Here is a 15,352-nt window from a genome sequence, read left to right as displayed (position 1 = left end):
GAAGAGAGAGAAAAACTAAATTTTCTTGTAAATTAATTTACCTAATACAACTACTCCCCAGTAAGCTTTCTTGTAAATTGTAATACATGACTTATATACAAAAAAACTTCAACTAAACATGTCAAATACAACTGATTTTCCCAGTATGCACTTTGTGTGTTAAGATGTGCTTCATGCGTCAATATGCACTTCTTGTGCTAGGATGCAGTTTGTATGCTAGGATACACTTCGTGTGCTAGTATGCATTATGTGTGCCAGTTTCCCCTACTTCAATTTCTTCGATGATGCACTTTAGTGCCAGATTGGTGTGTTGGTTGAACGATCTATGTATCCGTCTAAATTCGAGTCAGATTAGTAGAGATTATAATACATAAGCTTGATAAATGATATTGAATTGAAATGATATGATGATATGGAACCATAAGTGCTTATAAGTAATTCATGATAGAGAAAGCATATAAAATATTATGCGAACAGGTTAGAAACGAGTCGTGGGGACCGAATCAAATGTGAATGAGTCAGTAGACTCCATGTTAGGATTTTAACCCGATTAAGTAACAAACAAGAAAATAGCAGAATAAATTGAGAAATTGAACACACAAATTTAACGTGGAAAAACCCCTCCAAAGAGGATAAAAACTACGAGCAAAAATAATTTTACTATAATGGCAAAAGAACGAAGAGTACAAAAGATGGAGATAAAAAACTAAACCCCGAAAACCCGAAAACAAAAAACCCACAAAACGTAAACACAAAATTCTCTAAATGTGTTATGAGTTCTAATCTCTAATGGGTGTATTTTCTAAGGTTGTAAAAGAGCCTATTTATAGGCTAAATTCATAGATCAAATAATAATAAAATAATCTAAACTAATCAGTGTTTGATTGAAACAAGTAAACAGAGTTTAACTAAAAGACTATTTTTCAAATTTGACTGAAAATAGGAGTCATATTTAACAAATCTCCACCTTGACTCATATTTCCACAACGCCATCTTTGCCAAAGCCCGCCACGAGCCTATCTTGAACTATGAAGGGAATTAACTGAGTCGTATTTGTGCTTAGAAATTGGAAGACTTCTAGCCTTCGACTTGTACACTGCCAAATCAAAACTAACCCGGGTCTGATTTTCACGAACACAGTGCCCTAACTTTTCAAAACCTGCATCCAAAAGAGAACCTCTCTTCAACAAAATAGTCATACCTTTTTCCCTCCTATGACCAAGTTGCCTTTGCTCCAAACAAGTTGACTTCAACTCCGTAACGGATGAGGGACGTCTGATTTTACCGGTCACTGTATAACCTTCCAGAATATAAAGACTGCCGGTTCTTTTACCTTTTAACAAAACGAGAGCTCCACGAGATACTTTAATACCACTCGACTCGATGTTGATTTTGCATCCTTTCAAGTCTAAAATACTTAAGGAGATAAGATGCTTTCGTAAATAAGATACATACCTGACATCTGAGAGTGTCCTAATCGTCCCATCGTGCATCTTAATTTTAACAGTACCAATACCAATTACCTTACTAGATGAATCGTTTCCCATGCACACAACTCCACCTTCAATCGAACTGTATGTGGAGAACCATTCTCTATTTGGGACACATGTGGAAAGAACATCCTGAATCTAGGATCCACTCGGACGTGAGCTTGGTGTTATCACTTGTTGACACTAACAAGAAATCATCCTTATTTTCATCGGCCAAATTAACACCAGCTACATCTTCCTCGTTACTCTCAGCAGCTTTTTTATTTCGCAGTTTATAATAATCTGCTTTGATGTGACCTAACTTTTTACAATAGCGACACCTTTTATCTCGTTTCTTTGATGCTACCAAAACGGAAGCATGCCTATCTGTCTTGCTATCCAAATGAAGCTCATTTTCGAGTTTGTCTCTACTCAACAAATGACCCTTCACATATTTGAACGAGAGTTTGTCTCTACCATAAATCATGGTTTCCTTGAAAGACTTGTATGAAGGGGGTAAATAGCACAATAATAGCATAGCCTGATCTTCATCGTCAATATGAACCTCAACATTCTTTAAATCATTTAAAAGAGTAATGAATTGACTGATGTGATCTCTAAGAAGCTCACCTTCGTTCATGCGAAACGTAAATAGACGTTGTTTCAACACAAAACGGTTAGCCAGAGACTTAGTCGCATAAAGAGTTTCTAACCTTTTCCACAAAGCAGATGAGGTCTTCTCCATCAATACCTCCTGCAATACCGTATTCGTGAGGCACAACTGGATTGCAGATAAAGCCTTTTCATCAAGCTCTTCCCATTCTGTTTTATTTAGATTCTCAGGCTTTTCCCCGATAACAACCTTTTTCAAGCCTGATTGAACTAGAATTGCCATCATTCGAACTTGCCACAGATTGAAATTTGTCTCACCATCGAACTTCTCAATTTCAAATCTTGTTGTTGTCATCTCTGAACGGGCTGATCTATGAAAATTGAACTAGCTCTGATACCACTTGTTAGGATTTTAACCCGATTAAGTAACGAACAAGAAAATAGCAGAATAAATTGAGAAATTGAACACACAAATTTAACATGAAAAAACCCTTCCAAAGAGAATAAAAAACTACAGGCAAAGATAATTTTACTATAATGGAAAAAGAACGAAGAGTACAAAAGATGGAGATAAAAAACTAAACCCCGAAAACCCGAAAACAAAGAACCCACAAAACGTAAACACAAAATTCTCTAAATGTGTTATGAGTTCTAATCTCTAATAGGTGTATTTTCTAAGGTTGTAAAAGAGCCTATTTATAGGCTAAATTCATAGATCAAATAATAGTAAAATAATCTAAACTAATCAGTATTTGATTGAAACAAGTAAACAGAGTTTAACTAAAAGATTATTTTTCAAATTTGACTGAAAATAGGAGTCATATTTAACACTCCATAAAGAGCATTGAACCATAAGTTGAAAGATCAAATGACATTGATTGAAAATGGAAATTGGGTAGCATATTGTTAAATGTACATGTATTTGGAACTTAAATGGATTGTTTGTATACATATTATTATAAGGCATGGTATTGAATGTTTCAAATGGTACATAGATTGACATTTATTGATGGTATTATATGGTGAATTTTATTGCAAATGTTAAATTAATTGGTATGCAAATTTGCTATATATATATATATATATGATAATTGAAACTCTTGGCATGATGGAATATGAAATGGTTAAACATTGAACTTGAGTTCATTGTGTTCATTTGCTAATACTAATGTTGCATTGACTTGAATCATGAAAGTACTGCTGAGCTTTATCGCTTAGTATACAGTTGATTCTTTCCATCCGTAGTTTATAGTCGATCTCAAGATTTTGAGACGTAATACAACATCCAATTAGTAGTTCTCGACTAAAAAAATGTTTGGACAACCCTTTTTTATTTTGATATATGACATGTACCTAGGTTTTGAGTTAGTTTCGTATAATGTATAGTCATATTGGTATTTAAGCTAGTAATGGTTTAGTTGATATGGTCAAATGATATAGTATATGTTATGATTTTAGAGGATTGAAGTGTTGCACAAACGTTAGTGAAATAAATAGTAATGTAAAATATTGATTTAAATCACAAGATCGAACAAGAACAATATAGATATATATAATCTGAAAAACATAAATTGGAAATAAAATTGGATCGAAATTTTGTACTTGTAGGTAGGTAGAAAATCAATTGGTAGTTGAGGCCTGTTTTCACAGTTTTCTTAAGACATATTTGGTCACTCCTTTGGTGCTGGAGAAACGTTGGCCGACTGTCTCCTAGGATACAACAATGAGATGAGCATGGTATTGGCACGACTGCAGTGATCAACGAACTGTAGCCAAACTTTCTTCTATCACAGAAAACAGGTTCGAAATATGTAGGGAAAAGATCTCGAATTTTTTACAGAAAAAATAGAGAAAAATTTCAGTGTGTTTCTTCCTTCTGATTATTTTGGTTGGAAATTTTGACTAATGGAGCTATTAAAACCCAAATTAATGTATGAATTAAAAGAGACATTAACTTCAATTTGTCGCAGGCCTAGAAGGGCCCAATCGGCCCGGACATTTTACATTGTCCACGTGTTGTGGGTGAGCCCCCAACCCCGGCTAGTTTGGATTTGCAGCCCCTACGCGCGAGAAAGAATATTAGCTTAATCATTTGGTAACCACCATTGGTTCATATATATAAACATATTCCACAATTTGGGTCATGTCGTGACTTTGGAACCTTAACGTCGTGACTAGGAATCGACAATGAGTTGTGTCACGACCTGGAACCCCCGAAGTCACGATGTCAACTCGATAATTTGCAAACTTTACATTTTAGTCTTAATTCAACCTCCGTTTAGCAAAAAAACTTTCGTAAGCTCGTATAAGACCCAAATACAATTGAAAAACATATTGTGATTGCGTAATTTGTTTAGTACACGTTTAAAAAAAAATTGTAATTGCTCTGGCAACATATGTGGCATCTCGTATCTCGGACCCAACAATCGAGTCGGATAAGGGGTGTTACATTTAAGATGATTTTAAAGACTTCAAAATATTTTTATAATATTTTTTATGATTTTATATAAATTGTTTAAGGTTTTAAATCATGATAAAACTCTTATTTTTCTCAACCCGAATAACATCGTTTTCAGCTGATGAGCTACAAACATTTGTTTTATAATTTTGATGTGTCTCCACAAGTATTCAATGACCCAAAATTTTTTATAATCAATTTGCATTCTTCTAAACTTGGTTAATTTGATTCAAGGAACATTAACATGTTGTGAAATGTATACTTTTATAAAATAATTTATTTTGTTCAAGTCTAAAAGTGCTCCTATAGTACCTTTCACCCATACTACACGTTGGGACCCGTGACGAATGTTATAACACTGTTGATGAAGTATTCTAACTCCACTAATAAGATTAAGAAACCATTATAATCTTTAATTAGTATCTAAAAACAAAATATGTGAGACACATAATGAATTTTTAATTCTACTTGTGAAATTGAAAACTAAACCCGAACAAATAGTAATCCAATATGTTAACATTCTTTTTCACATTAAATTTATAATATATACTAGTATACCTATCACATATGAATGCGTGGGAAAATCATCTATTTAGAATATAATATTCAATAAATAACTAAAATGTAAATTTATAATTAATTAATAATAGCACATGCAATATGTACAATATTAAATTGAAAAAATAGATTAAATTTTGAGTACAACGAAATTTAAACACATAAATTATATTAAGAATACTAAATGCACTACAATTATTTATCATGGTATTGTCATCAATTTTGACTTGATATCAAGTTAACTTGTGACATCAACTCAATCAACAAAATTATTGATATTAGAAATTCTATCACACGCGTATGTGTGTGGAAACAATGTACTTAGAATACAAATGTTAGTTGGTGCCGGGTTGACTCATGACACCAACTTAAATAGAGACTTAAATAATAGTATATATATAAGCATGAGTTTGAGAGAAACTTTTGAATCGACAAAGAATAACTTTTATTGTTTATTAAAGTATTAAATTAAAGTTAAAAAGTATTTTTTATTTTATATTAATATATTAGAGTTGTTATTAATTTTATCTATATAATTGAGTTGAAGTTGGATTCATCTTATTAACAATAAATCATATTAACTATTAATAATAGATATTATTTTAGATTAATTATTGCTTAATTAGTGTTAAAGTTACATACTGATTAAAATTAAGATTTAATAATATAAATATCATCTAACGCTTAAGCATTTTCGATCAAGTATCATCTAAAGAAAATTACAAAAAATAAAAAAAATTATTGACATTGATAATTTAGAGGTATCTTAAAAGAATGGAGTATTAAAGTAATGTTTGTTAGAAGAGAAAATATAAAGTCGTATTGAAATGACTACATTTATTTCTAATGCGATACCAAAATTTTACTAACATCTCATAAGATATTTTGGTATACTAAAATTTCTAACATGATACCAATTTTTTAATGAATACCAAAACATCTAACAAGATACTTTTAGAAATTTTGATACTTGGTTAAGAATTTTGGTATCGCTATTAGAAATTATGATACCTCTTCAAAAATTTCGATATTTCTTTAGATAGTTGGGTATCTTTTAGAAATTTTGATGACTATTAATAAATTTTAGTATAAACAAATATTATTATATCAAAATTCAAAATTTGTTTGATACAGAAGTTATTAAGATAATATATAATAAACAAAATTGAACATATTTAAATATTATTTAAATATATAATGTGATACTAAAACATATTTTGAGATATCAAAATATGGCACTAATTTGTATACAAAATTTTAACCAAATACCAAAATATGTAAGGGATATTAATGTTGGGGTTAATACACATTGTTTTTGTTGATGCGTGTTTCCCCATAAATTTGTCTTCAATTTTGGTGTCTATTAAAAATATTGGTATGCAAGAAATTTTGATATGAATTTATTAACATTTTAAAAAAAATTGATATTGTGATATTAATTTGGTTAAACCATTTCCTAATTTATTTATTTTGTGAAGCGGCCATGGGTCCAGCAATAATAAAGTTGAAATCTAGTTTTGCAGCCTACTCCTTTTGTTGCTGAATGGGTCAATGCAATGGTTGCGTAGGCCGCCGTAATTCTCATGCAAGCAAAGGAAAATTGAATGGAGCCCATTTTCAGGATAAATTCCAAGTTAGATATACAATAATTTAATCACACGAGCTTGTTTCCTAATAAAATAATCCTGCCATGTTTTCTTTTCATTCCATACAAAAGACAAGAAAAAGAAGAAGATTTCTTAGCCAACAAATTTAAAAAAACAAATTAAAAGTACCTTCTAACCAGAGGAGTCTAGTGCTTTTTGGGATTCATTTACTACTTATTTTTAAAAATTTAATTGATATTTAAATTTGAAAATCATTAAATATTTTTTTTAGTTAATTTTAAGGTAAATTACATCAACAGTTACTCAACTTTGAGATAGTTGAAAAAACAGCCACATTGGTTTCATTTCAGTCACTCAACTTTAGAAAAATGACAAAATAATCATTCTTGCCTTTTTTGTTACAAACGTAACGAAAAAGTGACATGCCATATGATGGCTTGCTTGGTGTCATTAACCGTCTTGCTGGCTAGTTAGCACCAATTTAAATAGCCATATCAATAGCAATTTAGGGTTTATGCAATAGAAAAAGAAGAAGAAGAAGAAGAAGAAGAAGAAGAAGAGAAAATGAAGATGCCTAGAGATTAAACAAATGAAAAACATGCTCCCCTCCTTTGTAAATCCTATTAGACTTCATTTTCCCTTTCATAAATCTTTGGGTTTTCATGGAGGAAAACAATTGGGATAACTTTTGCTCGAGGTTGACTTACCCGATTTCCGGGATATCTTATATAATGAATCGGAACAAGTAACAAAACCTCCTCCTCAACCTTGTTTGACCCAGAATCCCGTTGAGGAATTGGCGGTGTCTTCGTGGATTAGGGAGATTGAAAAGGTTTTGATGGAGGATGATAATTTTGATCATAGAGTTGAGACTCAGCTTGTCCCCAATAATGATTTCTTGGCCGATTTACTAGTTGATTCACCTCCTTGTAGCAGCAACGATGTGGTTGGCGCCGATAGTGGTGATTTGCACAAACATAGCCAGACCCATACTGACGTCAATAAAGACGATCCCATTGCTAAGAAATAGAGAAGGTATAAATTGATATTCCCAATTTATCATCTTTGTCTATTGTTCTTTGAAACCTCATTTTGTTTCAATTTTGTTAGTTGCATGTCTAATTTGAGGTAGAGGTGTAATGACTTACCTAAGGAACTCAAGCTCAATCTAGTTTTACTTTTAAAGCTTGATTAATCTTCCCAATTTTCATACAAACCCAAGTATTTTGCGAATACCCAAAACTGAAGATAATAAAGGGTATTACTGCAATTGATGGATCTGAATGGTTTCTTTTTCAGGCAACTGAGAAATGGTGATGCAACTGTGAGATCAAGGGAGAGGAAGAAGATGTATATCAAGGATCTTGAGATGAAAAGTAGGTATTTAGAAGAGGAGTGTAGACGATTGAGTCGTGTGCTTCAGTGCTTCATTGCTGAGAGTCAAGCTCTTTAGATTTTCTTTTCCTACTCCCTTAATCACAACCAATTTCTGTTGTTTTTCCCTAAACCGACCCAACCCTTTAGATTTTTCCCTAAACCCACCCTAAACCTTGACCCTTCAGTTGCCTCACCAACGTGGCAAGTTAACTGGCCACATTAGCGGTCTCGTTAAGACACTAACTGAAAATGTTACTAAGTGATTATTTTGTCACTTTTTGATAACGTTAGTTACTGTTTTGTCATTTTTCTAAAGTTGTGTAACTGAAATGAAATCAAGGTGACTATTTTGTTAGTTACCCCAAAGTTGAGTGACTATTGGTATAATGTACCCTTAATTTTATTAGATTTTTAAAGTAAAAATATAAAATGTAAAAATCTTTTAAAAAAATGTAAGGTTATAAAAATTTTAAAAATAAAAATTTCTAAAAATACTTGATTTTTTTCTAATTTTTTATTATTTTTGAAATTATAAAAATAAAATTATTGAAAAGAGCATAACTAGAATGAATATAAATAAATGATGTCTAGATTCATTTTAGATGTGAAACAGAAAAATAAAAAATTTAAAATCTATATATATACAAGTGATGATTTATAATAGGGTATAATTGTCACGCTATCAAGAATTTTATTGTGTTAACTATTTGAGATAATGTGTGTGACAAATTTCAAATTTAAATACTGAACTAAATTCAAAATAAAATTAAATGCCTGCTAAATACAAGTGACCAATTTCAAAGGAAAAATATACATTAACTCTTTTGTTTATAAAATTTGGCATATCTGTAATGTGGTTGATTGAACTTATGTGAATTAAAAAATTATTTTAAAAATTAATAAATGATATTATATAGATGCTTTTGTCTTTTCTTATTTTTATATATAAAAAAATCAAAATTGTAAGGATGAAATCCAAAATTAATATTTACTTAGAATTTAATTAACAACCGAATCTTTTATAAATATAATTTTGTACTGTGACATAACCTTACAAATATTTTTAAAAAAATCACAGCATAAGAATAATTGATGTAATTATTATATTAATTGCCATGATGAGTGAGTAGTTTTAACAATAATTAATAATTTATTTCGTAAAATAATCCTGCGTAGTACAACACTTAAAAGGATATAGGAAGTGACTTCTCATCTGCTCATTAATAAATAATATTTTAGATGTATGAAAGTGATGTATTGGTTTCCAAATGAATTTTCCATTTACTGAGCTGATGGAATTGCAACATAAATTTCCCACTTGGATATGACTTAAATATTATAGGTAAGACATTCCCGACGGTGTTTTCATTTCATAATTTATTCTACAAAATTTCTTGATTTTCATTTTCAAATGTTGATCCAATCCTATAAAGTCAAAAACCCAGATTTGTTTCCCACAATTAACAATTTCATCTTCTATCATGATTGCAAACAATATAAACACTGTGATTTTAATGTGAAAATGAAATGCTTGGCCTGTTAGGAATAATTTTATTAACTGGTTTTGTCGGCGAGGAATCATATAAAATTGCTCAATTTCTCCTACTCCTTATGCTCAAATTTTTAAAATTTTCAAATTTTAATCCTCATCAAAACAGTAAGCTCTAAGTTCAATAAGTTAAATTTTGTTATTTTCAAACCCTTATGCGGTAAACATATTATTACATATGTAATGTTATGAAAATTTATTATTTTCACATTATACTCACAAAAAAATACATTATTTTAATTAATAAATTTAATCCTATTGTTTGAGTCTAGACTCAAAATTCAAAAAGTATAAAGATATTAAAATTAATCAAATTAAAGAACATGAACTAAATCTACTATTTTAACATATATGGGACTAATACCAAAATTTGAACTAATGAATTTAATTGCTAGTCTTCGATTAGAATTAAAATTTTAAAATTCAATCCAAGTTAAAAAAAAATTCCTAATTTACAATTATATTAATTGATACAATCAAATTCAACCATTATAAATATTAAACTAAATAATAATTCAACAACTAATGAGTAGAATTGAACCAAATCTGGTCACTCATCATGGACAACGTTTTATTGTGAAATATAAGGAAAAGTTTTTCCTTTTACAAATAAAATTATACATGTTAGACATATCTAAATCAATTATAATTAAGATTAAATATTATAGATCGGATAATTAAATTAATATACGGAATTCTTTTAGAGAGAACTTACATGTGATAAAATTTAAGATAAAATAAATTTAGAAATAATTCACACATAATTCAAATAAAGTATGAGTTGAAGATTTGCAAACAACAAAACATTGGCGAAAGTAATATAAGAAAAAAACTGAGTTTATATATACAACTTTTGTTTGATGTTGTGAAAATTTTTGTATGGGTGTCGATGAGTGTTTAGGTTAATGACAATATTAACAGCTTGGAACTTTGAGATATCACAAGTTTTACCCTCTATAAATCATATATAGATGTGTAGGTCTTATTTTAATTACCACCATTCCATCATACTTTAATTATAAAAATATATGAGTAATTGTGTTTGTAATTTCTTTAAAAGAAAAAAAAAAAAATCCTCTTCTAAATCCCCTGGATGGTTTTAGGCACATGAAAGCAAGTTGTTGTAATTAAAACCAATAGATTGTTAGAATGCATAAAAAACCTACACAAGCAGTCAAACAAATTTAATATGGAAATGAGATGAACCAACTCTGAATGCTCATCCAAATTCAATGATAAACAAAATTTGTTAAGGTTTCAATCAAGGGCTTCTTAATTTCAATTTTTGCTTTAAAATGACACGAGAAACGTTAAGCCAATAAACAGTTTTTAGAACATGGGGCAACTTGCCTCTGTCATACGTCGACAATCCCTACCCACATCCCCACGTCGCTAATGGATATCAACATTGTTTAATTCTCCTTTTGCTCTTTCTACTTTTGTATATTTGAAATTTTAATCCTTTTTGTTTATTTATTTTTTGATTTAAAGATTGTCAAATGGATTATGGATCATGCAGCCTTTTTAAAATTACAAATTTTACTCAAAACTAGTGGAAGCCATGTGAGAAAAAAGATTGATTTTTTTACTTTACGTTCTCTAAACAATATTAAGGGTAAAAAAAAAAAACCATAGGAAAAACCTTATAAATTCATATGCAATATTTTTATTTGCTTATTTAGCCTTTCATGTATGTAATATTAGGTATGCGAGTAATTTTGTTACTGGAGATATGGGTTGAATTTTAATTATTGAATAAAAAATAAAATAAATCGGCATGAATAGAGGGAAGTGTCTAGATTATAACACTCGGCCTTCTCCGTAAAATGATGGCTTCATCTAAGAGAAGAAACGACCGTAGAAATTGTTAACCATATCATTCGTTTTCAACTGGTTTATGGCATTTTTCAAGCTTACCAGATACGAATATATTAAACAAATAAAATGCTTTCTTAGAGTAGTTTTATTTCATAAGTTTTAGACCCAAAATAATTAAAAGGTGAATACCAATGAATGCCAAGGAACCATCCTAATATATTATATTATTGTAACGTGTCTCTTTTTAAACTTGTAACCAATGTCTTCCCGTTGACCGCCATGAAAGTTTTATCTTGGGAGTTCTACCACACTTCTGAAATTCTTAATATTTAGATACCTTTAAGCTCTTCAACAACCCATATTTCAGTATGATGACAGCCAAAATTTTCGTCTGCCCGGTTGTTATTCCAGCTAAATCCCCTGTTGCTTTTATGATCTTATTTGCTCTTCTGATGTTTCTTATGTTAACAGATAGTATCGTTTCTAATATATCGCTGGAATCGGCTGCCTTTACTCAAAAAGAAGATTCCCAATCGTTGCAGACTCTAACAGTTACAAGAAATATCAAGTCGGATGTTGTTCTTCCTCTATCACTGACTGTTTCCACAAAAAACAACATCGTTGATGGTAATAGTGAACATCAGAATTCTCTAGTTTCTTCCTTGGGTGTTAGAGAAAAACATGGGATTGGGAAATTCAGGAGAAAACTGCCAGAACATGAGATTTTCATGTCAGATGAGTTGACAAAGAAGTTCCATGGCCGAGTTCTTGAATTCTTCAACCGTGGGTGTGAGGTTCACTTCTTCATGACATGGATTTCAAAGGTAGGGTCCTTTGGGAGAAGGGAAATCCTGGCTGCTGAAAGCGTTTTCAAATCCCACCCTAATGGTTGCTTGATGATTCTATCGAGAACGATGGACTCAGTGCAAGGTTACAGGATCCTTAAACCGTTGCTTGATCTTGGGTTCAAAGTTATAGCAGTGGCACCGGACTTTCCATTTCTGGTCAAGAATACACCTGCTGAAGCTTGGCTTGATGATATGAAGAGTGGGAAAAAGGACCCTGGTGTGATTCCGTTGGCTCAGAATCTATCTAATTTGATGAGGCTTGTTGTGTTATACAAGTACGGAGGTGTTTACTTGGATACGGATTTCATAGTGATGAGGAGTTTTAAAGGGTTGAAGAACACAATTGGAGCACAAAGCATTGATGTGGTATCTAAGAACTGGACAAGATTGAACAATGCAGTACTGGTCTTTGATATGAAACATCCACTTGTACTCAAGTTTATTGAGGAATTTGCTTTAACTTTTGATGGGAACAAATGGGGACATAATGGGCCCTATATGGTTTCCAGGGTAGTTCGCAGAGTAGAAGGCAGACCTGGTTATAATTTTACAATCTTACCACCTATGGCTTTTTATCCTGTTGATTGGATTAAAATAGGAGGTCTGTTTAAGATGCCTAAAGACAGGGCAGGCTCGAGATGGATAGAGGTTAAGGTGCAGCAGCTAAAGAGGCAAACATATGGAGTACATCTCTGGAATAAGCAAAGTAGCAAATTAGTGGTTGAAGAGGGAAGTGTAATGGAACGATTAATGGCACAGAACTGTGTTTTGTGTAAACATATATATAGCTCTTAGAAGAGATGGTGAAGGCTTGTTAGTGTCAAAATGTTGTACAGTGTGTGTTCATTGAAAGGGCCGAATTCAAAAGCTGTGCTCTGTCTTCCTTCCTCAAATTGTAAATTAAATGTGGATTAATTGGATACAAAAAATAAAATAAAAAAGGAAGGAAATACTTAATATTGTTGACTTTTGTTTTTTGGTTTTGAATGTTGGTTGAAACAAAGCTTCATTTATGGAATCAGTTTTTATTGATAAACAATGCTACTTTTTTTTTTTTTTTTTACTTCGTTTCACACCTAATGGTGTATTAGAGTGTGAGAAATGATCAGTGCATGAATCGATGATAGTTGAAAGAGTTTTAGCATATATGCGAGTGAGATAAGAGCAATAAGAGAGTGCATTTGTAGAGTGTTTAGCGCTGAGAACCAAAGCAGTCCAAATCATAATCGAGAAGAAGCACAAGGGAGACATAAGAACCTTGACTTTGGTTTCAACAGGGGTTTAAAATTAGAGAACGATTGAGGCATTAAAAATTTTAAGTTTATTATATTCCTTAAATAAAATTAATATATTTATATGGCACACCAAGTATGAGAGTAAAAAAAAAAGAAAGTAAATCTATTAAAAATTATTATGAACCAAATAAACCATTAGATAATATAATTTTGTAAAATGAATAATCTTTACATCATTTCTCAACTGAGTTGGTATCAAAAGCTTAAATAGTATATAATATAGATATGTGTTAACTTAATGAAAGAACTCTAATAATTTAAGGATGTAACTGAATGATTTGAAATTTAGGAACAAATTTTATCATAATTTGGGTTTTTTAAAATTAATAAAATTTATGTTATCTAAATGTATAATTTTATTAATTTATTTCAATTTCAATTTAAATTAATTTTTAAAAATAGATTTGAAAGTTAACCTACTTCAAGATTAATAAAATTTAAATATGAAATTTTAATTTATTTATATAATTTATCAATTTAAGTATGTTAAAAAATAAAATAAAATAATTTAAATATAATTTGTTAACTTACAATTAAATCATTAAATTATAAATTCCTGAATTGATTTTACTCGGTGCTTCCACCTACCTTGCCAACATAGCAATTGCATCTATATTAAAAACACTGGCTGCCTTGATCGGTTTTGTTCTCATGACTTACCACTGATAATTATTCAGTGCTATCTCTTCAATAAATTCTTGGGTTGCCTCAGGTGTTTTGTTATTCAATGTTCCTCCAGTTGTTGCATCAATCATCTACCTAGTTAATGGGTTCAAACCGTTGTAAAAGGTTTGAACTTGTAACCACAAAGAAAACCCATGATGAGGGCACCTTCTCAAAAGATCTTTAAATTTCTCTCATGCATCATATAGTGTCTCAAGCTCAATTTGGGCAAACGAATAGATGTCGTTCCTTAACTTAGTTGTTTTAGCTAGTGGAAAATATTTCAATAAAAACTTCTCAATCATCTGATTCCAAGTCGTGATAAAACCCCGTGGAAGTGAATTCAATCACTATTTTGCTTTGCCCCACAAAGAAAATGGGAACAATCGTAAGCGCATGACATTATCAGTAACACCATTAATCTTATATGTGCCGCTAATATTTAGAAAGTTAGCCAATTCGGATCTTTATCTTGTAACCCATCAAACTTAACATACTGTTGTATCATCTGAACTGTATTCGACTTCAACTTAAAATTTTTTGCAGCAATAGTCGGTTTGACAATACTCGATTCAACCCCAATCATAGTGGGCTTAGGATAATCATACATTGTCTGAGGAGCAAGAGCTGCAAGAGGCTGCTGATTAATTTGATTATCTTCCATCTCCACGATAATATCATTTTCCTCTTGACCGTCTACTAAAACCTGTTGACCTTGCTTTGCTTCTCTAATTTCTCTCAGATTTCTTCAAGCAGTTTTTTCTATCTCACTATAAAAAATTAACAGTTCCAACGAGTTGCCTTTAGTCATAAACCAAAATAACCTTTCAGAATTAAACAAACAAAAAAAAAAGAATATAATATTAAATTAAAAACAAAAATATTAAAATAAAAATAAAAATAAAAAATGACTAAATTAATAGAAATAAAGTTTTCTTAATATTTTAGTCCTTAACAACGGTGCCAAAAATTGATGTCCACGAAGCTAACTAAAAATCTCACTAATACAAGTGCACATATCAATTGATAGTATAGCTACGGTGAGCACAGATACCCTTCCCAAAAACTAAAAGTACTAGTAATTATCGTATTTCTATC

General features: G+C 30.8%; 1 protein-coding gene and 1 non-coding gene across 2 annotated transcripts; both read left to right on the top strand.

Annotated features, from left to right (window-relative positions):
• The first annotated feature begins 11,644 nt into the window (after positions 1-11,644).
• On the top strand, positions 11,645-13,335 carry LOC108459467 (uncharacterized). Its single transcript, XM_017758840.2, has one exon. The coding sequence runs from the start codon at positions 11,817-11,819 to the stop codon at positions 13,089-13,091; it is 1,275 nt and encodes a 424-aa protein (XP_017614329.1). The 5' UTR covers positions 11,645-11,816; the 3' UTR covers positions 13,092-13,335.
• A 1,069-nt stretch (positions 13,336-14,404) lies between these two features.
• On the top strand, positions 14,405-14,511 carry LOC128292039 (small nucleolar RNA R71). Its single transcript, XR_008282023.1, has one exon. It is a non-coding gene; the product is annotated as a small nucleolar RNA R71 (small nucleolar RNA).
• The last annotated feature ends 841 nt before the right edge of the window (positions 14,512-15,352 follow it).

The sequence above is a fragment of the Gossypium arboreum genome, chromosome 4 (assembly GCF_025698485.1).
Source record: "Gossypium arboreum isolate Shixiya-1 chromosome 4, ASM2569848v2, whole genome shotgun sequence".
NCBI lineage: Eukaryota > Viridiplantae > Streptophyta > Magnoliopsida > Malvales > Malvaceae > Gossypium > Gossypium arboreum.
This window is presented reverse-complemented; position numbering and strand designations above follow the sequence as displayed.

Bases quoted from the DNA above. Each gene is read 5' to 3' on its own strand.
- LOC108459467 (XM_017758840.2), top strand. From the start codon at position 11,817: ATGATGACAGCCAAAATTTTCGTCTGCCCGGTTGTTATTCCAGCTAAA.